This window comes from Phacochoerus africanus, chromosome 14 (genome assembly GCF_016906955.1).
Source record: "Phacochoerus africanus isolate WHEZ1 chromosome 14, ROS_Pafr_v1, whole genome shotgun sequence".
NCBI classification, from domain to species: domain Eukaryota; kingdom Metazoa; phylum Chordata; class Mammalia; order Artiodactyla; family Suidae; genus Phacochoerus; species Phacochoerus africanus.
In genome coordinates this window covers 60,661,475-60,680,515 of record NC_062557.1, presented here as the reverse complement: position 1 = coordinate 60,680,515, position 19,041 = coordinate 60,661,475, and the positions used below count along the sequence as shown (strand labels likewise).

The 19,041-nt window shown below is 50.6% G+C and overlaps 1 protein-coding gene and 1 long non-coding RNA gene across 2 annotated transcripts in view; one reads left to right on the top strand and one right to left on the bottom strand.

Annotated features, from left to right (window-relative positions):
* Nucleotides 1-1,361: 1,361 nt before the first annotated feature.
* LOC125115031 (uncharacterized) lies at nucleotides 1,362-4,454 on the bottom strand. The gene is made up of 2 exons (XR_007131965.1): nucleotides 1,894-4,454; nucleotides 1,362-1,552 (listed from the first exon to the last, which is right to left on the bottom strand). It is a non-coding gene; the product is annotated as an uncharacterized LOC125115031 (long non-coding RNA).
* Nucleotides 4,455-12,454: 8,000 nt separating this feature from the next.
* USP22 (ubiquitin specific peptidase 22) overlaps nucleotides 12,455-19,041 on the top strand; it is a 32,860-nt gene continuing 26,273 nt past the window's right edge. Inside the window, exon 1 of the mRNA XM_047756670.1 lies at nucleotides 12,455-12,805. Within this exon, the coding sequence (XP_047612626.1) occupies nucleotides 12,668-12,805 (138 nt within the window). The 5' untranslated portion in view covers nucleotides 12,455-12,667. The remainder of the gene's footprint in view (nucleotides 12,806-19,041) is intronic.

Genomic DNA, 19,041 nt, shown 5'->3' with positions numbered 1-19,041 from the left:
GTGACACCAAGATGGAGAATGTATTTTGCTTCATATAAAATTATAATTAAAGCACTGTGATATTGGCACAAAGGTGAATTAAAAAGTCAGTGGAGAGTTCCCATTGTGGCTCAGTGCGTTAACAACCCAACTAGTATCCATGAAGCCACGCTCAGTGGGTTAAGGGTCCGGCGTTGTGGTTTGGCGTAGGTCACAGTCGCAGCTCGAATCTCATGTTGCTGTGGCTGTGGCCTTAAGCCGGCAGCTGCAGTTCCAATTGACCCCTAGCCTGGGAACTTCCATGTGCCCGAGGTGCAGCCCTAAAACACAAACCTAAAGAAAGCTCTAGAAGAGTTTCCTGGAGGCTTAGCAGTTAAGGATCCAACGTTGTCACTGCTGTGGCTTAGGTAGCTGCTCTTGCTCAAGTATGATCTCTGGCCCAGGAACTCCCACACGCTGTGGATGCAGCCAAAAAAAAAAAAAATGAAATCCGAAAATGTTCAAATAACAGAAAGGTACAAAAAACTAAACTGAAAAACAGAAAGCAGAAAATAAAAAATGACACACTTAAACCTTAACTTACTAATAATTACATTAAGGAGTTCCCTTGTGGCTTAATGAGTTAAGCACCTGGTGTCGTCACTTCTGTGACTGGTCACTGCTATGATGCAGGTTTGATCCCTGGTCTGGGAACTTCCACATGCCAAGGGTGCAGCCAAAAAGAAAAGCAACAATAATTACAATACTAAAAGAAAGAAAAAAGAGAGATTGGAAGAATGGATAAAAATGATATAATTCAACTCATTTGCTGTGCAAAGACCCTGTTAATGGGCTGCAAAAACTAACTACAGAGTAGTAGAAAATCTTTGAAAATCACTTATCTGAAAAAGGATTCATATCCAAATTACATAAAGAACTCAAAACTCAATAGTAGGAGTTCCCATTGTGGCGCAGCAGAAACAAACCCAACTAGGAACCGTGAAGTTGTGGGTTCAATCCCTGGCCTCACTCAGTGGGCCAAGGATCCGGCATTGTGGTGAGCTGTGTTGTAGGTCACAGATGCGGCTCAGATCTGGCGCTGCTGTGGCTGTGGTGTAAGCCATCAGCTACAGCTCCGATTCAGCCCCTAGCCTGGGAATTTCCTTATGCTGCAGGTATGTCCCTAAAAAGACAAAAAAAAAAAAAAAAAAGCGACAATACCAAATGCTAGACAGGCTGCGGAGGAAGTGCGTTTCTCTTGCATTGCTAGTGGGAATATAAAACAGTACAGACACTTTGGAAAACAATTTGACAGTTTCTAAAAACAAAACAACTAAACATCCAACCTACTAATTACATTTATCCCAAAGAAATGGAAACTGAGGAACAGACCAAAACCTGAACACAGTTGTTCACAGAAACTTTATTTGTAACAGACAAAAACTTGGGAGCAAGCCAAAATGTCCCTCTTGCTTGAACAAACTGTGGTACATCCTGAGCATGGACTATGACTCAGGAAAGAAAAGGAAAGATGTACTGATACATGCAACAGCTTGGATGGTCTCAGGAACACTGCGATGAGGGGAAAAGTCAGCTGCAAAAGGTCACATACATAGGTTTCCATTTATATAACATTCTTGTAGTGACAGATTAATGGTCAAAGGGGGTTAGGAATGTGGGGAGGGGAGTGACTGCAAAGGGACAGTAGGATGGAGGTCCTTGTGCTGATAGGATAGCTCTGCATTTTGACTGCATTGGTGGCTATGAATCTACACACACACACACACCACCCATGCACTGCTGGGTTCCTGGCTTTGACCGTGTAATGTAATCATGCTGTATACTACCTTTGCAACTTTGGGGAGTCCATCATTCATTAAAAATAAAGTTGTTGGTTTTTTTAAAAAAGCAACAGACAGATATTGAAATTCTTACCACCTCCAGACTCAAGCTTCTCATCCTGAAGCCTGAGCTGCAGACAATCAAGTGTGAGACCAAAGGCAGCAACAGTTGTGAAACACAATGTACGGTCCTGAGTTCCTGTTCCGTACATTGTAGCTGCAGCTTTCATTGCTCTCCGAGGTGGAACTGTTGCAAGAATACAAAGTGGCACAACCGTGCTTTCCTGAGGAGGACAAAAAAGAAAAGAGTTTTCCAGGCTAAACCTTCAGCTCTAAGGAGACCTTGTCTTTAGGGACAGGAACTCGGACATGACCCGACCCCCACCCGCACCCTGTGAGTCTTTTGGTAAAGCCTGCTTCCTCCTGATGGGTGCTCTGTATGATGCTGCTTGGAGCTGGGAGATGATTCCAAGGCCTCCCCCTCAGGAGCTGGCACAGCTACTAAATATTACACAGCACTTCCTGTCTCCTTCCTCCCGCTCAGTGTTAGGCCAAGGTTACTAATGGTCAGAAGAACCACAGGGAGGAGGTGACGGTTGAAGAAGGCTGTTGCCGCGGGGCCAGAGAGCCCGAAGCTGAGACATACACACCTGCTGTTATTTGTCATTCCCGGGAAGGTTCCTGGACGGAAGGGGACTCTTACCGCTACTCAAACTTAGAAAAGCAAGTGCTTGGGGTTCCCACGGTGGCACAATGGGATCGCTGGCGTCTCTGGAGCTCTGGGGCACAGGTTTAATTTCTGGCCCGGCACGGGGGTTAAGGATCTGGCATTGCTGCAGTTGTAGCTCAGACTCGATCCCTGGCCCAGGAACCTCCACATGCCACAGGGGTGACTGAAAAAGAAAAACTAAAAAAAAAAAGGAAATAAAAATTAAATGTCTTGTAGTGTTCTATTGCCTGTTCTAACAAATAATATCTATGCAGTATTTCTTCAAATCCTTAATCAACTATCAGATGGAAGAAACATTTTATTGGTATTATTATTGTTACTTTATAACCGCACCCGCAGCATATGGAAGTTCCTGGACCAGGTACGGAATCTGAGCCAAGGCTGTGAACCACACTGCAGCTGCAGCAACCCCAGATCCTTTAATCCACCGCGCCAGACCCGGGATTGAACGTGCAACCTGCTCTGCGACCCGAGCCAGTACAGTCCAATTCTTAACACACTGTACCACGCAGGAACTCCGAGACATTTTAATAAAACTGATTTTTCCACAGACGGCGGGGGGCCTCTGGGGCTAGCACAAAGACAATACTAGCTACCAGTGGCTCTTTAAGTGTAAATTAATCAAAACAAAATTTTTGAAAACTCAGTTCCTCGGTCACATAAGCCACACTTCAAGTGTTCGGAGGTAGAACATTTCTACGCCTCAGAGCGCGCGGCAGGATGAGCCAGGTGAGGCACGTTGACCCCGACAGGGCGCCTGTCTGTAGGCCTTCCCTCCACCAAGCGTTTCTACCCCTGTCGAAGACAACTGTGTGTCAGACAGACGGAAAGAATTAGCCGTCAGGAGTTCCCGTTGTGGCTCAGCAGTAATGAACCCTACTAGTACCCGTGAAGACGCGGGGCAGATCCCTGGCCCTGCTCAGTGGGTAAAGGATCCGGTGTCAGTCCCAATAACCTTCTATTGAGGAAAACCTAAGACATGGAACTTTAAAGCCTCATACCTCGATCTGTGTCTACATGGTCTTGATTCCACCTTGCAATTTAGGTACTGATGTTGGAAGTGAGGGGGCTCCTATCTACAAACTGAATCGGGATGACAGATTATTCGGAGGTAAAGCGCTTTGGGATCCAGATGTCACCTGGTGTATTACTGGATGCGGACAGAGGGTGGCAATCCTCTTAACTGAGGGACAGGAAACGCCTGCTGCCTGGAATTTATTTAAAGTCTGATTTTCTTTCCTCACTCTAGGTTTCCTGGTCAGTATAAAGTGGATACTGTCCTCCTGGTAATTGGTGGGGAATCAGATATCACTCCCCCCTCCCCACAGCGGCACTCCTGGCATAAAGTTCCCCGGCCAGGGATCGAATCCCAGCAGCAACCTGAGCCGCCGCACAGACCACACCGGATCCTTAACCCGCTGCGCTACAGCGGGAACTCCAGATGTCACAGTTTTGATCCCGATGAGTTACTGACTTTTCTCCCTGAACTGATAGCGGAGAAATGCAAATTTTGCCCCCATCCAGGGAGGCAGCCCCTTCCGGCAGGCGCTCTCAACTGGTCCAGCCCCCAAAGACCGAAATTGCCGCGGGAGCTTCGAGAAGCGCCGAAGGATTGGGCGTGGGTCTGGGTGGCGGTCGAGGCGCCCAGATCCACGGCCCGCCCGCAGGAATCATGGCCTCCCCCGCCTTTTAGTCTACGGTCCCCGCACCGCGCGTCTGTCTGCCGGTTCGAACCCTCGACTGTCAATCGAGAGGTCCCGTCAGGTCCAGAAAGAAGAAAAGACGGGAGGAGGCTGACGGTTCCCGGCGTCCCGTCCTGTGAAGCTGCCGGCTACTCCCCGCTCCCTCCTCTTCGCAAAAATCCCTCCCTTCCCTGTAACACGTCTGCCCCGCCGCACCGCCGGGAGACCCACCGGCCCTGCAGGTCGCCCCGCCCCACAGGGGAGGCACTTCCGGCGCCTGTTGCAGGCCGGGGGCCAATTAGACGTCAGCAGGCTGCGACCACTTCCGGCGTCCTGCCGGCGGGGCGCCCCCGGGCCTGAGATTCCCTGGAAGCCTCGTCCGCGAGTCGCGGACTCCGGGCCCGGAGGGCGGCGGGAGGTCCTGCGCTGCGGTGTGGCTATAGCGCCCGCGCTCCCCGCGGAAGAAGCCGCCGAGTCGAGCGCTGAGGGTGTGGCCCACCAGGAGGAGTGTCAGAACGCGCCTAGCCGCTCGAGTCGGAGTCGCCGGAACCCCCAGAAGACGAGCCGTTCATCGGCAGGCCAGCTGGGGCTCCTTCGTTTAATGGACTGTCAGCCAGGCGTCGGGAACGCAGTGTCGTGGGCGTGCGGCTGACCTGGTGAAGAGGATCTTTCACAGAGACCGTGCCACTTCGTGGAGTCCAGGAACAGGTGCTGGCTGGAGGCGGCGGAGGCCAAGGCAGTGGTTCCCCGGGCGGGTATGGTGATAGGGCAGGGGGCACTGTGGGCGGGGATGGGGATTCGCCTCCGTCTTGATCTGGGGGTAGTTACATGGGTGTTTGCATACGTAAAAATTCTTCACGTTTATACCCTTAAGATTAGTGCACTTCACTGTGTTACAATACACCTCCAAAAAAGTGAAGGTGGTAACACTTCATCCTTGAGTCCGTATTTCCCCATAAGCTCCAAAATCACGCCACCAGGTTTTAGTGTAAATTCTCTGCTTTTGTTATAATCGAATCTCCTTTTTATTTTTTTTTTAGTTTGTTTTTGTTTTTTGTTTCTGGCTGCCCCTGCAGCATGTGGAAATTCCCTGGCCAGGGGTGGAACCTGGCCCGTGACCCACACCATAGCAGTGACCCACGCCACAGCAGTGATAACACAGGATCTTTAACCTCCTGAGCCACCAGGGCACTCCCGAAATCTTATCTTCTAATACATTGCTTCCTATCATCTTCAGGCCAAAGCGCACACTCTTTTGATGAGTGATGTATTAATCTTGTGGTTAAAGGAGCAGTTGCAGGTTCAATCCCTGGCCTCGCTCAGTGGGTTAAGGATCTCGCGTCGCCCTGAGCTGTGGTGTAGGTTGCAGATGCGGCTCGGATCCTGCGTTGCTGGCTGTGGTGTAGGGCAGCAGCTAAAGCTCCAATTCGCCCCGTAGCCTGGGAACTTCCATATGTCGCAGGTGCGGCCCTAAAGAGCAAAACAAACAAAGAAACAAACAAAAAATGAGGCCATTCACGTCCGAGTGAGGGTGGGATGGCTTTCTCCTGGCTCTTTGGGAGGCTTGCTTTTAGAACCCAGCTGAGGAAGTCCAAACACAAGTGCAGTTCCAATAGCCCCAGCTGTGGCTGCAGCCAGTGTCAGCAATCAGTATTTCCAGGATGAATCCAGAGCCAGCCAGTGTCAGCAATCAGTATTTCCAGGATGAATCCAGAGCCAGCCAGTGTCAGCAATCAGTATTTCCAGGATGAATCCAGAGCCAGCCTTCCCCCTGAAACCGTAAGAGATCCTGAAAGAGACCAAGCTCGTCAGCCCCCTTGACTGTGAGGATTTGTGACGCAGCAGTAGATGACCAGGACAGCTGTAACGGGCACTCCTCCCCACCCTCTCTTTCCCTATCTGGGTAACTCTTGTTTTTTTGAGGTTCGGCTCTAATCACTACCTCTGGGAAGCCTTCTCTGACCTCTAAGGCGGGGTGAGGGGCCGTCATCTGGACTTCTGAGCCCCTGTGCACCCCTCCAGGGCCTATGTCACTATCTGACGTCCCCATCCAAACTTGCATGGGCAGTGACTGTATTTTTCATCTTACCAGAGGCTAGGACAAAGCTAGAAAAGAAAATAGGGGTTAGTCAATTATGTGGAAGAAACGACTTCCTTAGCAGAGCAGGGGCTAAGCAGTCAAGCAGTGGCCGGAACATGGCAGAGAGAGTCAAAGTGGGCTTAGGCAAGCCTGGTTTCCTATCCCAGCCGGGCAGCCTCAGGCAGGTCACCAAACTTTTCTGTGTCCAGTTTCTGGAACACGATGATGTTATTGGTGCTGTCAAAGAAAAAGTCTCAAAAAAAAGAGTTCCCGTCGTGGCTCAGTGGTTAACAAATCCAACTAGAAACCATGAGGTTGGGGGTTCCATCCCGGCCTTGCTCAGTGGGTTAAGGATCTGGCGTTGCAGTGAGCTGTGGTGTAGGTCGCAGACACAGCTCAGATCGCAGATGTGGCTCAGATCTGGCATTGCTGTGACTCTGGTGTAGGCTGGCAGCTGTAGCTCCAATTAGACCCCTAGCCTGGGAACCTCCATATGCCACGGGTGCAGCCCCAGAAAAGAAAGAAAAAAAAAATAAAAGAAAGAAAGAAGGAAAGAAAAAGTCTCACGAACAAGTTCTGAGCACTGAGTGAAAGCGTCCACTTGCCAGGCATGCATGCGAAGTCTGCCTTTCTGAAAAACTGGTCAACAGCTGAAAAGAGACGGTGGGTGTAGTTCAGACCATTATATACAAGTCTTCAATTCTGACTGGGTAATGTGTCTTTTTGATGAAAACCAGGAATTCCTCTTTTTTTTTTTTTTTGGTCATTTTAGGGCTGCACCCACGGCATATGGAGGTTCCGAGACAAGGGGTTAAATCGGAGCTGCAGCTGCTGGCCTACACTGCAGCTGACAGCCACACTAGATCCTTAACCCACTGAGCAGGTCCACATATAGATACCAGGCAGGTTCATTACTGCTGAGGCACAATATAAACTCCCAGGAATTCCTCTTTTATTAATAAAAAACAAGACATGGTTTATCTATAGATGCCAAGCTTTTGGAGTTTGTACTTCAAGGCTTTTTGTAGTTCTTTCTAGTTTATAGTTATCTTTTCAATAACTCCTATTTTTATTTTTAATTTATACTTTTTTTTGTCTTTTTAGGGCCTCAAACCTGTGTCCTCATGGATACTAGTCAAATTTGTTTCCCCTGAGCCAGGACAGGAACTCCCTTCGAGGATATTTGTTTGTTTGATTGTTTCTTTCTGCTTTTTTGTTTTTTCTAGGGCCACACCCACAGCGTGTGGCGGTTCGTAAGCTAGGGGTCCAGTTGGAGCTGTCGCCGCCAGCCTATACCACAGCCACAGCCACAGCCACGCAGGATCTGAGCTGCATCTGCACCCTACACCACAGCTCACAGCAACACTGGATCCCCAACCCACTGAACCAGGCCAGGGATCAAATTGCAACCTCATGGTTCCTCGTCAGGTTCATTAACCACTGAACCATGACAGGAACTCCGCTTCAAGGATATTTGGAAGCATCTATATTCATGGCCCATCTCAGAATGCAAAAGGTTTTTAGAAATGTAAACCTCTTTGCTTTTTGGAGGGTAAATATTTGGGGGCTTAAGAGTCTGATGCATCTGTGTGCGACAGAGCTGGTCTCAGCAGGTGCCTCACTGGGCTCTCGTGAGGGGATTTCTTTCACGGAATCGTCTGTGGTATGTAGCAGGTGTTCGGTAGGTGTTGGTCGTTGCTGTTCCTGTCTGTCTCGCTGCCATCATCAAAGGCTGACAAGGCAAGGCTTCCAGGCCTCGCTCTGCCATGGAAGAGCTGGGCGGAGCAAGGCCTGTGCGTTGGGTCGCTGAGCCTCCGTTCCTGAGTGGGCAACATGAAAACTGATGCCCGCCTCAAGGGTTGTCGTGACCGTTACACCAGTGTGGATGGGAAAGCAGTTGTTTCAAGAAGCATCAAAGGTTAATAATACCTGGAACGTTTTCCAGAAGAAAGTTAAATGCAGGATGGCCTGATGCGTTCCCCACAGGGTGTACTCTTCGCTTCCGTTTCATTCGTGTTCAACAAGATGTGTGTTCAGGCCATGCTCCATTTCTGCAGCAGAAAAGGCACTTTGCAGCTATATTCTTTGCACGTGATGCTGAGTAGTATGTCAGAGCCAGGCCTTAGAAACTTCAAGGCTTGGGAGTTCCTTTGTGGCTCTGGTTAACGAACCCGACTAGGATCCGTGAGGACTCAGGTTTGATCCCTGGCCTTGCTCAGTGGGTTAAGGATCTGGTGTTGCTATGAGCTATGGTGTAGGTCACAGACATGGCTTGGATCCCATCATTTTGCTGTGACTGTGGCATAGGGCGGCAGCTGCAGCTCCTATTTGACCCCTATCCTGGGAACTTCCGTATGCCTCTGGTATGGCCCTAAAAAGACCAAAAAAAAAAAAAGAAAAAAAAAATTAGCAAAGGAGTTCCTGCTGCAGTGCAATGAGATTTAAGTGTCTGCTACCAGGACACAGGTTCAACTCCCTGCCCCTCAGAGAGGGCTAAAGGATCCAGCATTACCAAAGCTTCAGCGTAGGTCAGCTTCAACTGTGTCTCAGATCTGATCCATGGCCCGGGAGCTTCATGTGCTGCAAGGTGGCCAAAAAATCTAAAAAGAAAAAAGGAGTTCTTGTCGTGTCTCAGCAGTAACAAACCCGATTAGTCATGAGGATGTGGGTTCAATCCCTGGCCCGGCTCAGTGGGTTAACATTCTGCTGTTGCTATGGGCTGTGGTGCAGGTTGCATATGTGGTTTGGATTTGGTCTCTAGTCTGGGAACCTCCATAGCCCTCCAAAAAAAAAAAACCAAAGAAAAAAAATTGAGTTCTTTTGTGGTGTAGCAGGTTAAGGATCTGGCATGGTCACTGCAGCAGCTTGACCACTGCAGCATGGGTTCCATCCCTGGCCTGGGCACTTCCACATGCTGAGGGCACAGCCAGAAAAATTTAAAAAATTGAAAATCTGAAATCAAATTTTTTTTGTCTTTTTTTAGCCTTTTCTAGGGCCACCCCAGCGGCATACAGAGGTTCCCAGAAGAGGGGTCTAATTGGAGCTGTAGCTGCCAGCCTACACCAGAGCCACAGCAACGCGGGATCCGAGCCGAATCTGTGACCTACACCACAGCTCGTGGCAACACCGGATCCTTAACCCACTCAGCAAGGCCAGGGATCAAACCCACAACCTCATGGTTCCCAGTCGGATTCATTGACCATTGAGCCACGACGGGAACTCCTGAAATCAATTTTTTAAGAAAACGTGAATATAGAGAATACCATTTTAGGCCATGTTAGTCCCGTGGACAGTGGGAAATCCCTTTTGAGGCAGATACCCCACTGTGTCACTTATTTTTCAACTGGCCAGCTCCTACCCATCCCTCTACACTTAGATAAGGCATGGAAGACGTTTCCGGATCCCTCCCCCGCAACCGTCTGGACGGGGGCGGGGCGAGAGATGTCAGAATGTCTTCAGCCACCGGACCTGCCTTTATCTCTGCAGGGTCGCGTTAGAGTCATCTCTCAGTATCCTCGGGGCGCTGGTCCCGGACACCCTGTAGACACCAGCCCCCAGGTGCTCATGCCCCTTATATAAAATGACATATACACATCTTCCTGTATACTTTTTTTTTTTTCTGTCTTTTTGGGGCTGCACCCGCAGCATGTGGAAGTTCCCAGGGTAGGGGTTGAATGGGAGCTGTAGCTGCTGGCCGACGCCACAGCCCTAGCAATGAAGGATCTGAGCAGTGTCTGTGACCTTCACCACAGCTCACAGCAACACTGGATCCTTTAAGCCACAGAGCGAGGCCAGGGATTGAACCCAAGTCTTCTCGGATACTAGTCGGGTTCATTACCACTAAGCCACGATGGGAACTCCCCTGTGTACTTCAAATCATCTCTAGCTTATTTATTCCTTTTTTTTGGTCTCTCTCTCTTTTTTTTTTTTTTATTTCTTTAGGGCTGCACCTGCAGCATATGGAGGTTCCCAGGCTAGACGTCAAATCAGAGGTACAGCTGCCGGCCTACGCCACAGCCACGGCACCTCGGGATCTGAGCCGCACCTGTGACCTACATCACAGCTCACAGCAACGCGGGATCTTTAACCCACTGAGCAAGGCCAGGCCTCGAACCTGCATCCTCATGGATACTAGTTGCCTTTGTTAACCACTGAGCCATGATGGGAACTCATATAATTCCTGATACAATGTAAATGCCATGTAAATAGTTGGCAGCACAGGGCAAATTCAAGTTTTGTTTTTTGGAAATTCATTTCAAATATTTTCCACCCAAAGTTGTTGAATCCATGGATGAGGTACCCACGGTCAGGAAGAGATGACGGTACTATAATTACCTGCTCGTGTGGCTGTTTATCCCACTACTGTGTGGGATCCTTTTTTTCCTTTTTTGGCCACCCCCTTGTCATGTGGAAGTTCCCCAGCCCGTGCCACAGCAGCGGCAATGCCAGATCCTTAACCCATTCAGCCACAAGGGAACTCCCACTATGGGATTCTTAACATAGGATATTGTCTTAATCATTTCAATGCCCAGCAACTCTCAGGTCAATTACTAATGTTTCCTTGACAGTCGTGTACTAAGAGCTGGGCATGTTTCACCGTTGATTCCTTGCCATAAGCCTTTAATGTAGGCGCTGAGTTGGTGTCACACCACTTTTAACAGATAAGTGATCCTCTCCAGGTGACACAGGTAAGTAAATGGTGGAGCCAGTCTCAGGTTTAGCCATCCTGCCTTCTTTTCTGAGTCCATGAAGGAATGGAAAGTCTAGACACAGCTGATGCTGTGGGTCCTGAGCAAGTTCCCTTTCCCAGGCTTAGTTGTATCACATTTTGTCATCTCTTTTTAAGTTTTAGTCATATTTTATTTTTGTTTTTTGGGTTTTTTGTTATGTTTTGTTTTTGTCCTTTTAGGGCCGCGCCTGTGGCATAGGGAAGTTCCCAGGATGGGGTCTAATCAAGAGCTGTAGCCGCCGGCCTACGCCACAGCCACAGCCACCTGGGATCCGAGCCGCGTTTTCAACCTACACCGCAGCTCACAGCAACACTGGATCCCCAACCCACTGGGCGAGGCCAGGGATCAAACCCGCAACTTCATGGTTCCTAGCTGGATATGTTTCTGCTGCACCATGATGGGAACTCCCGTACCCTTGTCTTTAAGAGATAAAACCTCCTTAGAAGATTAGAAAGGCGGACTCTTCTTCCCCTTCCCAGTGTCCGTGCTGGCAGCTATTTGCTTTCCTGTAATAAAGACTTGCTTGCTCGCGGCCTGTGTTCGTGAAGTTCATTCTTAAGCTCTGTGAACAAGAATACAGATTCCAGTAATATCTTTCCCATGTCACTACCATTACTGATTTCACTTCTCACTAAAATGGTACTCCTTTCCCTAGCGTGCCTAACTTCACTAATGTTTAATTCTGAAAATCAGTTTGTTTGGGTTAATTAATTAGAAACTTACTTTTGAGAACCTACATATAACCACTACTACTCTGGGCAGTGGGGGATACAGAGACTGATAAAACACAAAAATCATTACCCTCACGGAGCTTTCATGCAATGAGTTAAACCAGTAAATTCTTTGGTAAGGAAATGAAGGATTCGGGGGTTGTCAGGCCCACTGGGGGGCAGGCGTTGCCTCCCTGAGGCGGCCGACCGTGGACCGGGGCTGACGGCGCTGCGGGCGCAGGGCTGGCGGGGTGTCCCCACCACGAGCGCTTCTCCCCTGGGCTTGGCTGCTGAGCTGCAGCTGCCGCGACTCCATCTTTACCTTCCCGCTGGCGATGCGGGCGAGCGGGGCAGCCCCAGGGGCTCCGGCCTTGGTTCCCGAGAAGCACTCACCTATCTGCACAACCTGCCGCCCCCGGACAGGACACCAACTCCCTAGCCTTAAAGCGCGGCAGGCGCACCCGAGTCGCCGACGCTTGGGCCGAACCGGATCGAGGGCCCGAGTGCGGCAGCCAAGCCGGGTGCCCGCCCCGCCCCTGCAGCAACGCCCGGCGGCACAGACCGGTCTGGCACCGCCCCTCCTGGGCGGGGAGGGGGAGGGGCGAGCGACGTCACGCGGCTGGCGGTGGCCAATGGCGGGGGTGGGGCGGGGCCTCTCTGGCCCCACCCCTCGCCTTCTGGAGTCTGCGGGGGCAGCGGGTAGCAGGCGGGCTGGGGGCGGCTAGCGCATGCGCGGTGCGCGCTCGGCGGCGGTGACGTAGCTCCGCCGCGGCCTCAGCGACCCGCGAGCGCAGCGCGGGCGGCTCCCTCCATATCAGCTGTGCAGCTCTGCTTTGTCCTGGGCCGGTCCGTCGGTCGGGCCGCCCGAAGCCTCGCGCCGCGCTGGCGTCGTCCTCGTCCCCGCCGGCGCCCCGGCCTGAGCCGGACGGCGAGGCCATGGACGCGGAGTTGGTGGTGACGCCGCCAGGCTGCGCGCACCTGGGCAGCTTCAAGGTGGACAACTGGAAGCAAAACCTGCGCGCCATCTACCAGTGCTTCGTATGGAGCGGCTCGGCGGAGGCCCGCAAGCGCAAGGTGCGCCCCCCCGCAACACGCGGCGGCGTGTGTGTGTGTGTGTGTGTGTGTCCGTCCCTCTGTCTCGGGACGGTGGGGGGTAGGGTCTTCGCTTTCCCCTCCCCCACCCCTTGCGGCACTGGCGGGGGTGGGGTGGGCGCGGGCTGACGTGCGGGGGGCGGTCTCTCCCGCGGTTGCTGGGTAGGAGGGGGAGGGTCTTCGACGCTGCGGGGCGGGGCGTGTCCTAGGGACCTTCCCGCTGGGGGTGGGGGCGGGGATGGGGGCGCTGGAGAAAGAGAGGACGGACCCAGCTGCTGGGGAAGCGGCCTTTGCGGCCCGAGCCCTAGGAGTCGCTGTGCTGGGGGCCGGCCGTCGGGCGGGGTCCCCTGGATGCTGTAGAGGTGCCGCTCGCCCCTTCCTCACCCCCATGTCAGCGGGGGCACACGCGCTTACTCCCCCCCCCCCCAGTTGCAGCGCGGGGCACGTCCCGGGCCCAGGGTCCGCGGGACGTTCCCGCACGCGCCCCTCCCCCTAGGTGTGCAGGGCGCAGGTGCGGCGCGCGGCAGCGCCCGGAAAAGAGCCGGCCCCGGGCTGAGTCGTGAGGTCACGACGGTGATTTGCGGCGTCACCTGTAGCTGCGCAGGAGCGGGTTTAAGGGGGGGGGGGGGCGCTGGTCTGACCGCAGGTGGGACTTCGGTGCCTCCTGGGAGACGCGAGTCGCCTCCCTGAGGCGCTCAGGAAACGGGCCATCTACACCCTTAGGCTTATTAGCGGTCTGGGAATCTGAGGACGGCGTTTTTCTCTCCTTTTACCTGAACAATGAACACGCCTTGTTTTTACTGTGTAACGCGATTCTGCAGTTGGCAGTGTCCACGTTGAGTAGCATTTTTAATGGGAAGACTAACCTCGGGTGAGACTGCCCAGAGCGTTAAGCACCAATTTCTTGGATCAGAAACGGCGTTGGGAAGCACGATCTCTTAGGATGAACTAAATTGGAGGTGAAAGGTTTCCGCTAGGATGGGAATGAGGTCCTTGCTGATGGAATTGTACGCCCGTGAAATAAAACCGACTGGTTACCTTTGCGGTTTTCAACGATAACCTTGTGTGTTACTGCTCCGCTGTGCTTGTTGGGTGAGATGTGGGACCCGTCGCCACAGCTCCTTGCCTGTCTTTCCTCTTCGTCGCCCCCCTCTCCTCCAGCTGCAGTTTTAACATCGAGGAAGGAGTATTGTTTAACCTATTATGACTTTTTCTAATTTCATAAGGAAGGAATCCTCCCCCCCTTTTTTTTTGCTCTCTGTGGCTTGGTTTGATCTTTTAGTGTCAGTTGCCCAGTTCGAAAGCTGTTGAACCACATTTGTGTTACTCGCTAGTAGGAACTTGAACTACAGACAGGCAGGAGGTGAAGTACCTTTTTCAGAGGTCAGGTGTGTCAGCACTGCGGTATCGTTTGATCCTGTCCCAGGAGCAGCCGGTATTCTCTGAATGCGCTGAATGCGGCGGGGGTCCTGTGCAGTTCTGGTCCCTAGGAATGGCCCAGCCAGGGACAAGTTGGTTTGAGAAATAGTTTAACACTGATGAATAGTGAGCGATGCATGTTCTCATGTTGGGCACTTTACTGGGGATTCTCAGTAGGCTTAGCAGTTGGTTTTAACAGTAGGAAGTTTTTTATATGTAAGTTAAGTCTCTTTGAAGTTACTTAAAGAAGCTACAGTGAGGTCTCAGCTACAGTGTAGCTACAAAACTCCGGCTCCTCCTCCGAGTTCCTGTGGTGGCTCAGAGGAAATAGACTAGTATCTATGAGGATGCATGTTCCATACCTGGCCTCACTCAGTGGATCATCGGGGATCCAGCATTGCCCTGAGCTGTGGTGTAGGTTGAAGGCGCGGCTGGGATCTGGGGTGGCCACGGCTGTGGCATAGGGCAGCAACGGTGGCTCCTGTTTGACCCCTAGGCTGGGAACTTCCATATGCCTCGGATGCGGCCTAAAAAGCAAAAGCAAAAAACTCCCTTTCCTTTAGGTAGAGGTGGGTAACGGTTTTTGATACCCAAAATTTGATCACTCTTTTGGTAGGGAGAGTGAGAAGAGAGTGGTCAGCCTTGACAACTTTGGGTACTACTAGACATAAAATACTCCTCGGATAGAGGACGGAGTGCCATCTGCATGTTTCTGATTATATGACTTGCCACATGAGTGTGTGTGAAAATGGCATCTGGCAATGAAGACATCAGGAATTTTCAGTTCTCCTGGATGTTAGGACTTAACACAGTCTATGTTGCATTTGGAGTGTGTATTCACTTTGGGGGACAGGTAATGTTTTTTTAAATAATCACATCTCTCTTCTTTGAACTGTTTCTGTGACTCTAAAATTTTCCAGCAGCGTGTCCTCAAAAAAACAAAGCCCTTAGGTTTCCTGGTGGCACAGTGGGTTAAGGATCTGTCGTTGCTGCAGCTGTGGTGCAGGTCGCAGCTGAGGTTTGTGTCCAGTGCCTGGTCCTGGAGATTCCGTACGCCTCAGGCACGGCCAAAACAAAACAAAACCCCAAAACCAAAAAAACAAAACAGCAAACAAACCCCACACAAACCAGAGCCCTTTTTGTAGCCGCAGTAAATGTTTTAACCCAAACACTTTTTTATTCTTTTGGCCACCTCGGCATATGGAGTTCCCAGGTCAGGGACCTGGTCCAAGCCACAGTTTCAACCTATGGAATCAAACCTCTCGTTAGGGCTCTGATCCTGTCGCGCCACAGCAGGAACTGCCCCCAAATACTTTACCTGAAGCGAAGCAGTGACACTTCGGGACCATACTGATTCTGATTTAACTTGGGCAGTGTTGGAGGGAAAAAAAACAGGTTGTGGAGTTCTTTTGTAACAAGATTTGGGGACTAGGGTAGTTTCTGTTGTGGCTCAGTGGTAATGAACCCAACTAATATCCACGAGGAGGTGGGTTGAGTCCCCAGCCTCTCTCAGTGGGGTAGGGATCCGGCATTGCTGTGAGCTGTGGTGTGTGTAGGTCACAGACCTGGCTCAGATTGGGCATTGCTGTGGTGTAGGCTGCAGCTCCACCTCGACCCCCCAGCCTGGGAACCTCCATATTCTGCATGTGTGCCCATAAACAGAAAAGGGCACACATTAGATTTCAGTGTATTACATTTGTGTCTTATGGTGTTATCAGAGTCACTGATGAGTTCTGGTAGCGTCTTTAGAATTTCCTTTGTATCATGTCCTTTGCAAACAGTGATGATTTTACTTCGTTTCCTTTTTTGTTGTTGTCTTTTTAGGGCTGCACTCAGGGCATATGGAGGTTCCCAGGCTAGGAGTCAAATCGGAGCTGTAGCTGCTGGCTTACGCCACAGCTCACAGCAACACTGGATCCTTAACCCACTGAGCGAGGCCAGGGATCGAACCCTCAACCGCATGGTTCCTGGTTGGGTTTGTTAACCACCGAGCCACAACGAGAACTCCCATTTCCAATTTGGATCCGTTTTATTTCTTTTTCTTCTCTGGTTGTTGTGGCTAGGACTTCCAGAACTCCGTTGAGTAAAACTGGCAAGAGTGGGCATCCTTGTTCCTCATCTTACAGGGAATGCTTTCAGCTTTTCTCTGCCGAGTGTGACGTTGGCTATGGGCTTATCATATATGGCTTTTACTGTGTTGGGGTAGGTTCCTTTTGTGCCCACTTGCTGGAGGGTTTTTATCAGAAGCAGCTGTTGAATTTGATCAGAAGTTTTTTCTGCATCTGTTGAGATGATTTGCATAGTTTTTGCTCTTCAGTGTGTTAATGTGGTGTAACACATTGGTTGTCCTATGGACATGGAAAAATTCTTGAATCCCTGGAATAAATCCCTCTTGATGATGGTGTATGATACTGTTAATGTTTTGTTGGGTTTGCTTTTACTAGTATTTTGTTAAGGATTTTCGCATCTATGTTTATCTGTGATATTGGCCTGTAATTTTATTTTTTTGTATATCTTTGGCTTTGGTATCAGAGTGGTGATGTCCTAATAGAATGAGTTGGGAAGCGTTCCTTCTGCAATTTTTTGGAATGGTTTCAGAAGGACAGGTGTTAATTTTTCCCTAAATGTTTGGTAGAATTCACCTGTGAAGCCATCTGGCCCCAGTCTTTGTTGGGCTTTTTAAATCAAAGCTTCAGTTTCCGTACTTGTGATTGGTTTGTTCCTTTTTTTCTGTTTCTTCCTGACTCCCTCTTGGGAGAGAGGACTGTTCTAAGAATTTGTCAGTTTTTTCTAGGTTGTCTGTTTTATTGGCATAGCGTTGCCTGTGGTAGTTTCTTATGGTCATAGGTAAATCTGTGGTATCAGTTTTAACTTCTTTTTTATTTTTTTGTCTTTTTGCCATTTTGGGGGCCGCTCTCACGGCACATGGAGGTTCCCAGACTAGGGGGCGAATCGGAGCTGTAGCCGCTGGCCTGCGCCAGAGCCTCAGCAACGCGGGCTCCAAGCCGCGTCTGCGACCTACACCACAGCTCACGGCAACGCCGGATCCTTCACCCACTGAGCAAGGCCAGGGATCGAACCCGCAACGTCCTGGTTCCCAGTCGGATTCGTTAACCACTGCGCCACAATGGGAACTCCTCTTTTTCATTTCTAATTTTCTTGATTTGGGTTTCCTCCCTCTTTTTTTTTCCTGTAACCATGGCATGTGGAAGTTTCCAGGCTGGGGATTCAACCTGTGCCGTGGCAGCGATACAAGCTGCTGCATTGGCACGTCAGATCCTTAAGTTGTTGCACCACAAGAGAACTCCTCTATTCTTAATCTTTTTTCTTCCGTTTTTTATCTTTTCTAATGGCTGCAGGAACTGTGGAAGGTCCTGGGCCAGGGATTGAATCCTGGCTGCAGTTGCAACCTATTGCACCAGGTCTGGGATGAAACCCACGCCTACCCGGTGCCCTGTGCCTCTGTAGTCTCCGCCCACTGCACCACAGTGGGAACTTTTCCCTTTCTTTGCATTTTAGGGCTGCACCTGTGGCATGTGGATGTTCCCAGGCTAGGGGTCCAGTTGGAGCTACAGGTGCAGGCCTACACCACAGCCACAGCAACGCCAGATCCAAGCCATGTCTTCAACCTACACCACAGCTCATGGCAACACTAGATCTCCCACCCACTGGGGGAGGCCGGGGATCGAACCCGCATCCACGTGGATACTAGTTAGATTCATTTCAGCTATGCCACAACAGAAATGCCACTCCATTTTTTTCTTAATGAGTCTGGCTAAAGGTTTATCAATTTTGTTTTGTCTTTTCAAGGTACTGGCTTTTAGTATCACTGATCGTTCTGTCTCTTTTTTTAGTCTCTATTTGATCTATTTCTGCTCCGTATGATTTTTGTTCCTTCTACTGACTTTGGGTTGTGTTTGTTCTTCTTTCTCTAGTTGCTTTAGGCATAAGTTTGTGTATTTGAGGTTTTTCTTCATTTTTCCCCCGACCTGAGCCACAGTTGTGACCTATGCCGAAGCTGTGGCAGTGCCAGATCCTTAGGCCCACTGTGCTAGCCCAGGGGTGGAACCTGCATCCAGGCACTGCAGAGACTCCATTGATCCCATGTCCCGCAGTGGGATCACCAATTTGAGGTTTTTCTTGTTTCCTGAGGTGAGCTTGTATTGCTGAAAACTTGCCTCTTAAAACTGCTTTTGCTGGAGTTCCCGTCGTGGCGCAGTGGTTAACGAATCCGACTAGGAACCATGAGGTTGCGGGTTCGGTCCCTGGCCTTGCTCAGTGGGTTAAGGATCCGGCGTTGCCGTGAGCTGTGGTGTAGGTCGCAGACGCGGCTCGGATCCCGCGTTGCTGTGGCTCTGGCGTAGGCCGGCGGCTACAGCTCCGATTGGACCCCTAGCCTGGGAACCTCCATATGCCGCAGGAGCGGCCCAAAGAAATAGCAAAAAGACCAAAAAAAAAAAACTGCTTTTGCTGTGTGTCACAGGTTTTGGATCACTTGTTCTCATTTTTTGTTGTCTCAAAGTATGTTTTGGTTTTCTCCTTGATGTCTTCAGTGATCTGTTGGCTATTTAATAACTTTGGTTTTTTTTGGTCTCTTTAGAACCACATCCTCGGCATGTGGAATTTTCCAGGCTAGGGGTCAGATGGGAGCTGTAGCTGCTCCACATCAATGCCAGATCTGAGCTGTGCCTGCGACCTACACCATAGCTCGCAGCAACGCCGGATCCATAACCCTCTGAGCAAGGCCAGGGGTTGAACCCGTGTCCTCACGGATACTGGTCGGGTTTGTTACTGCTGAG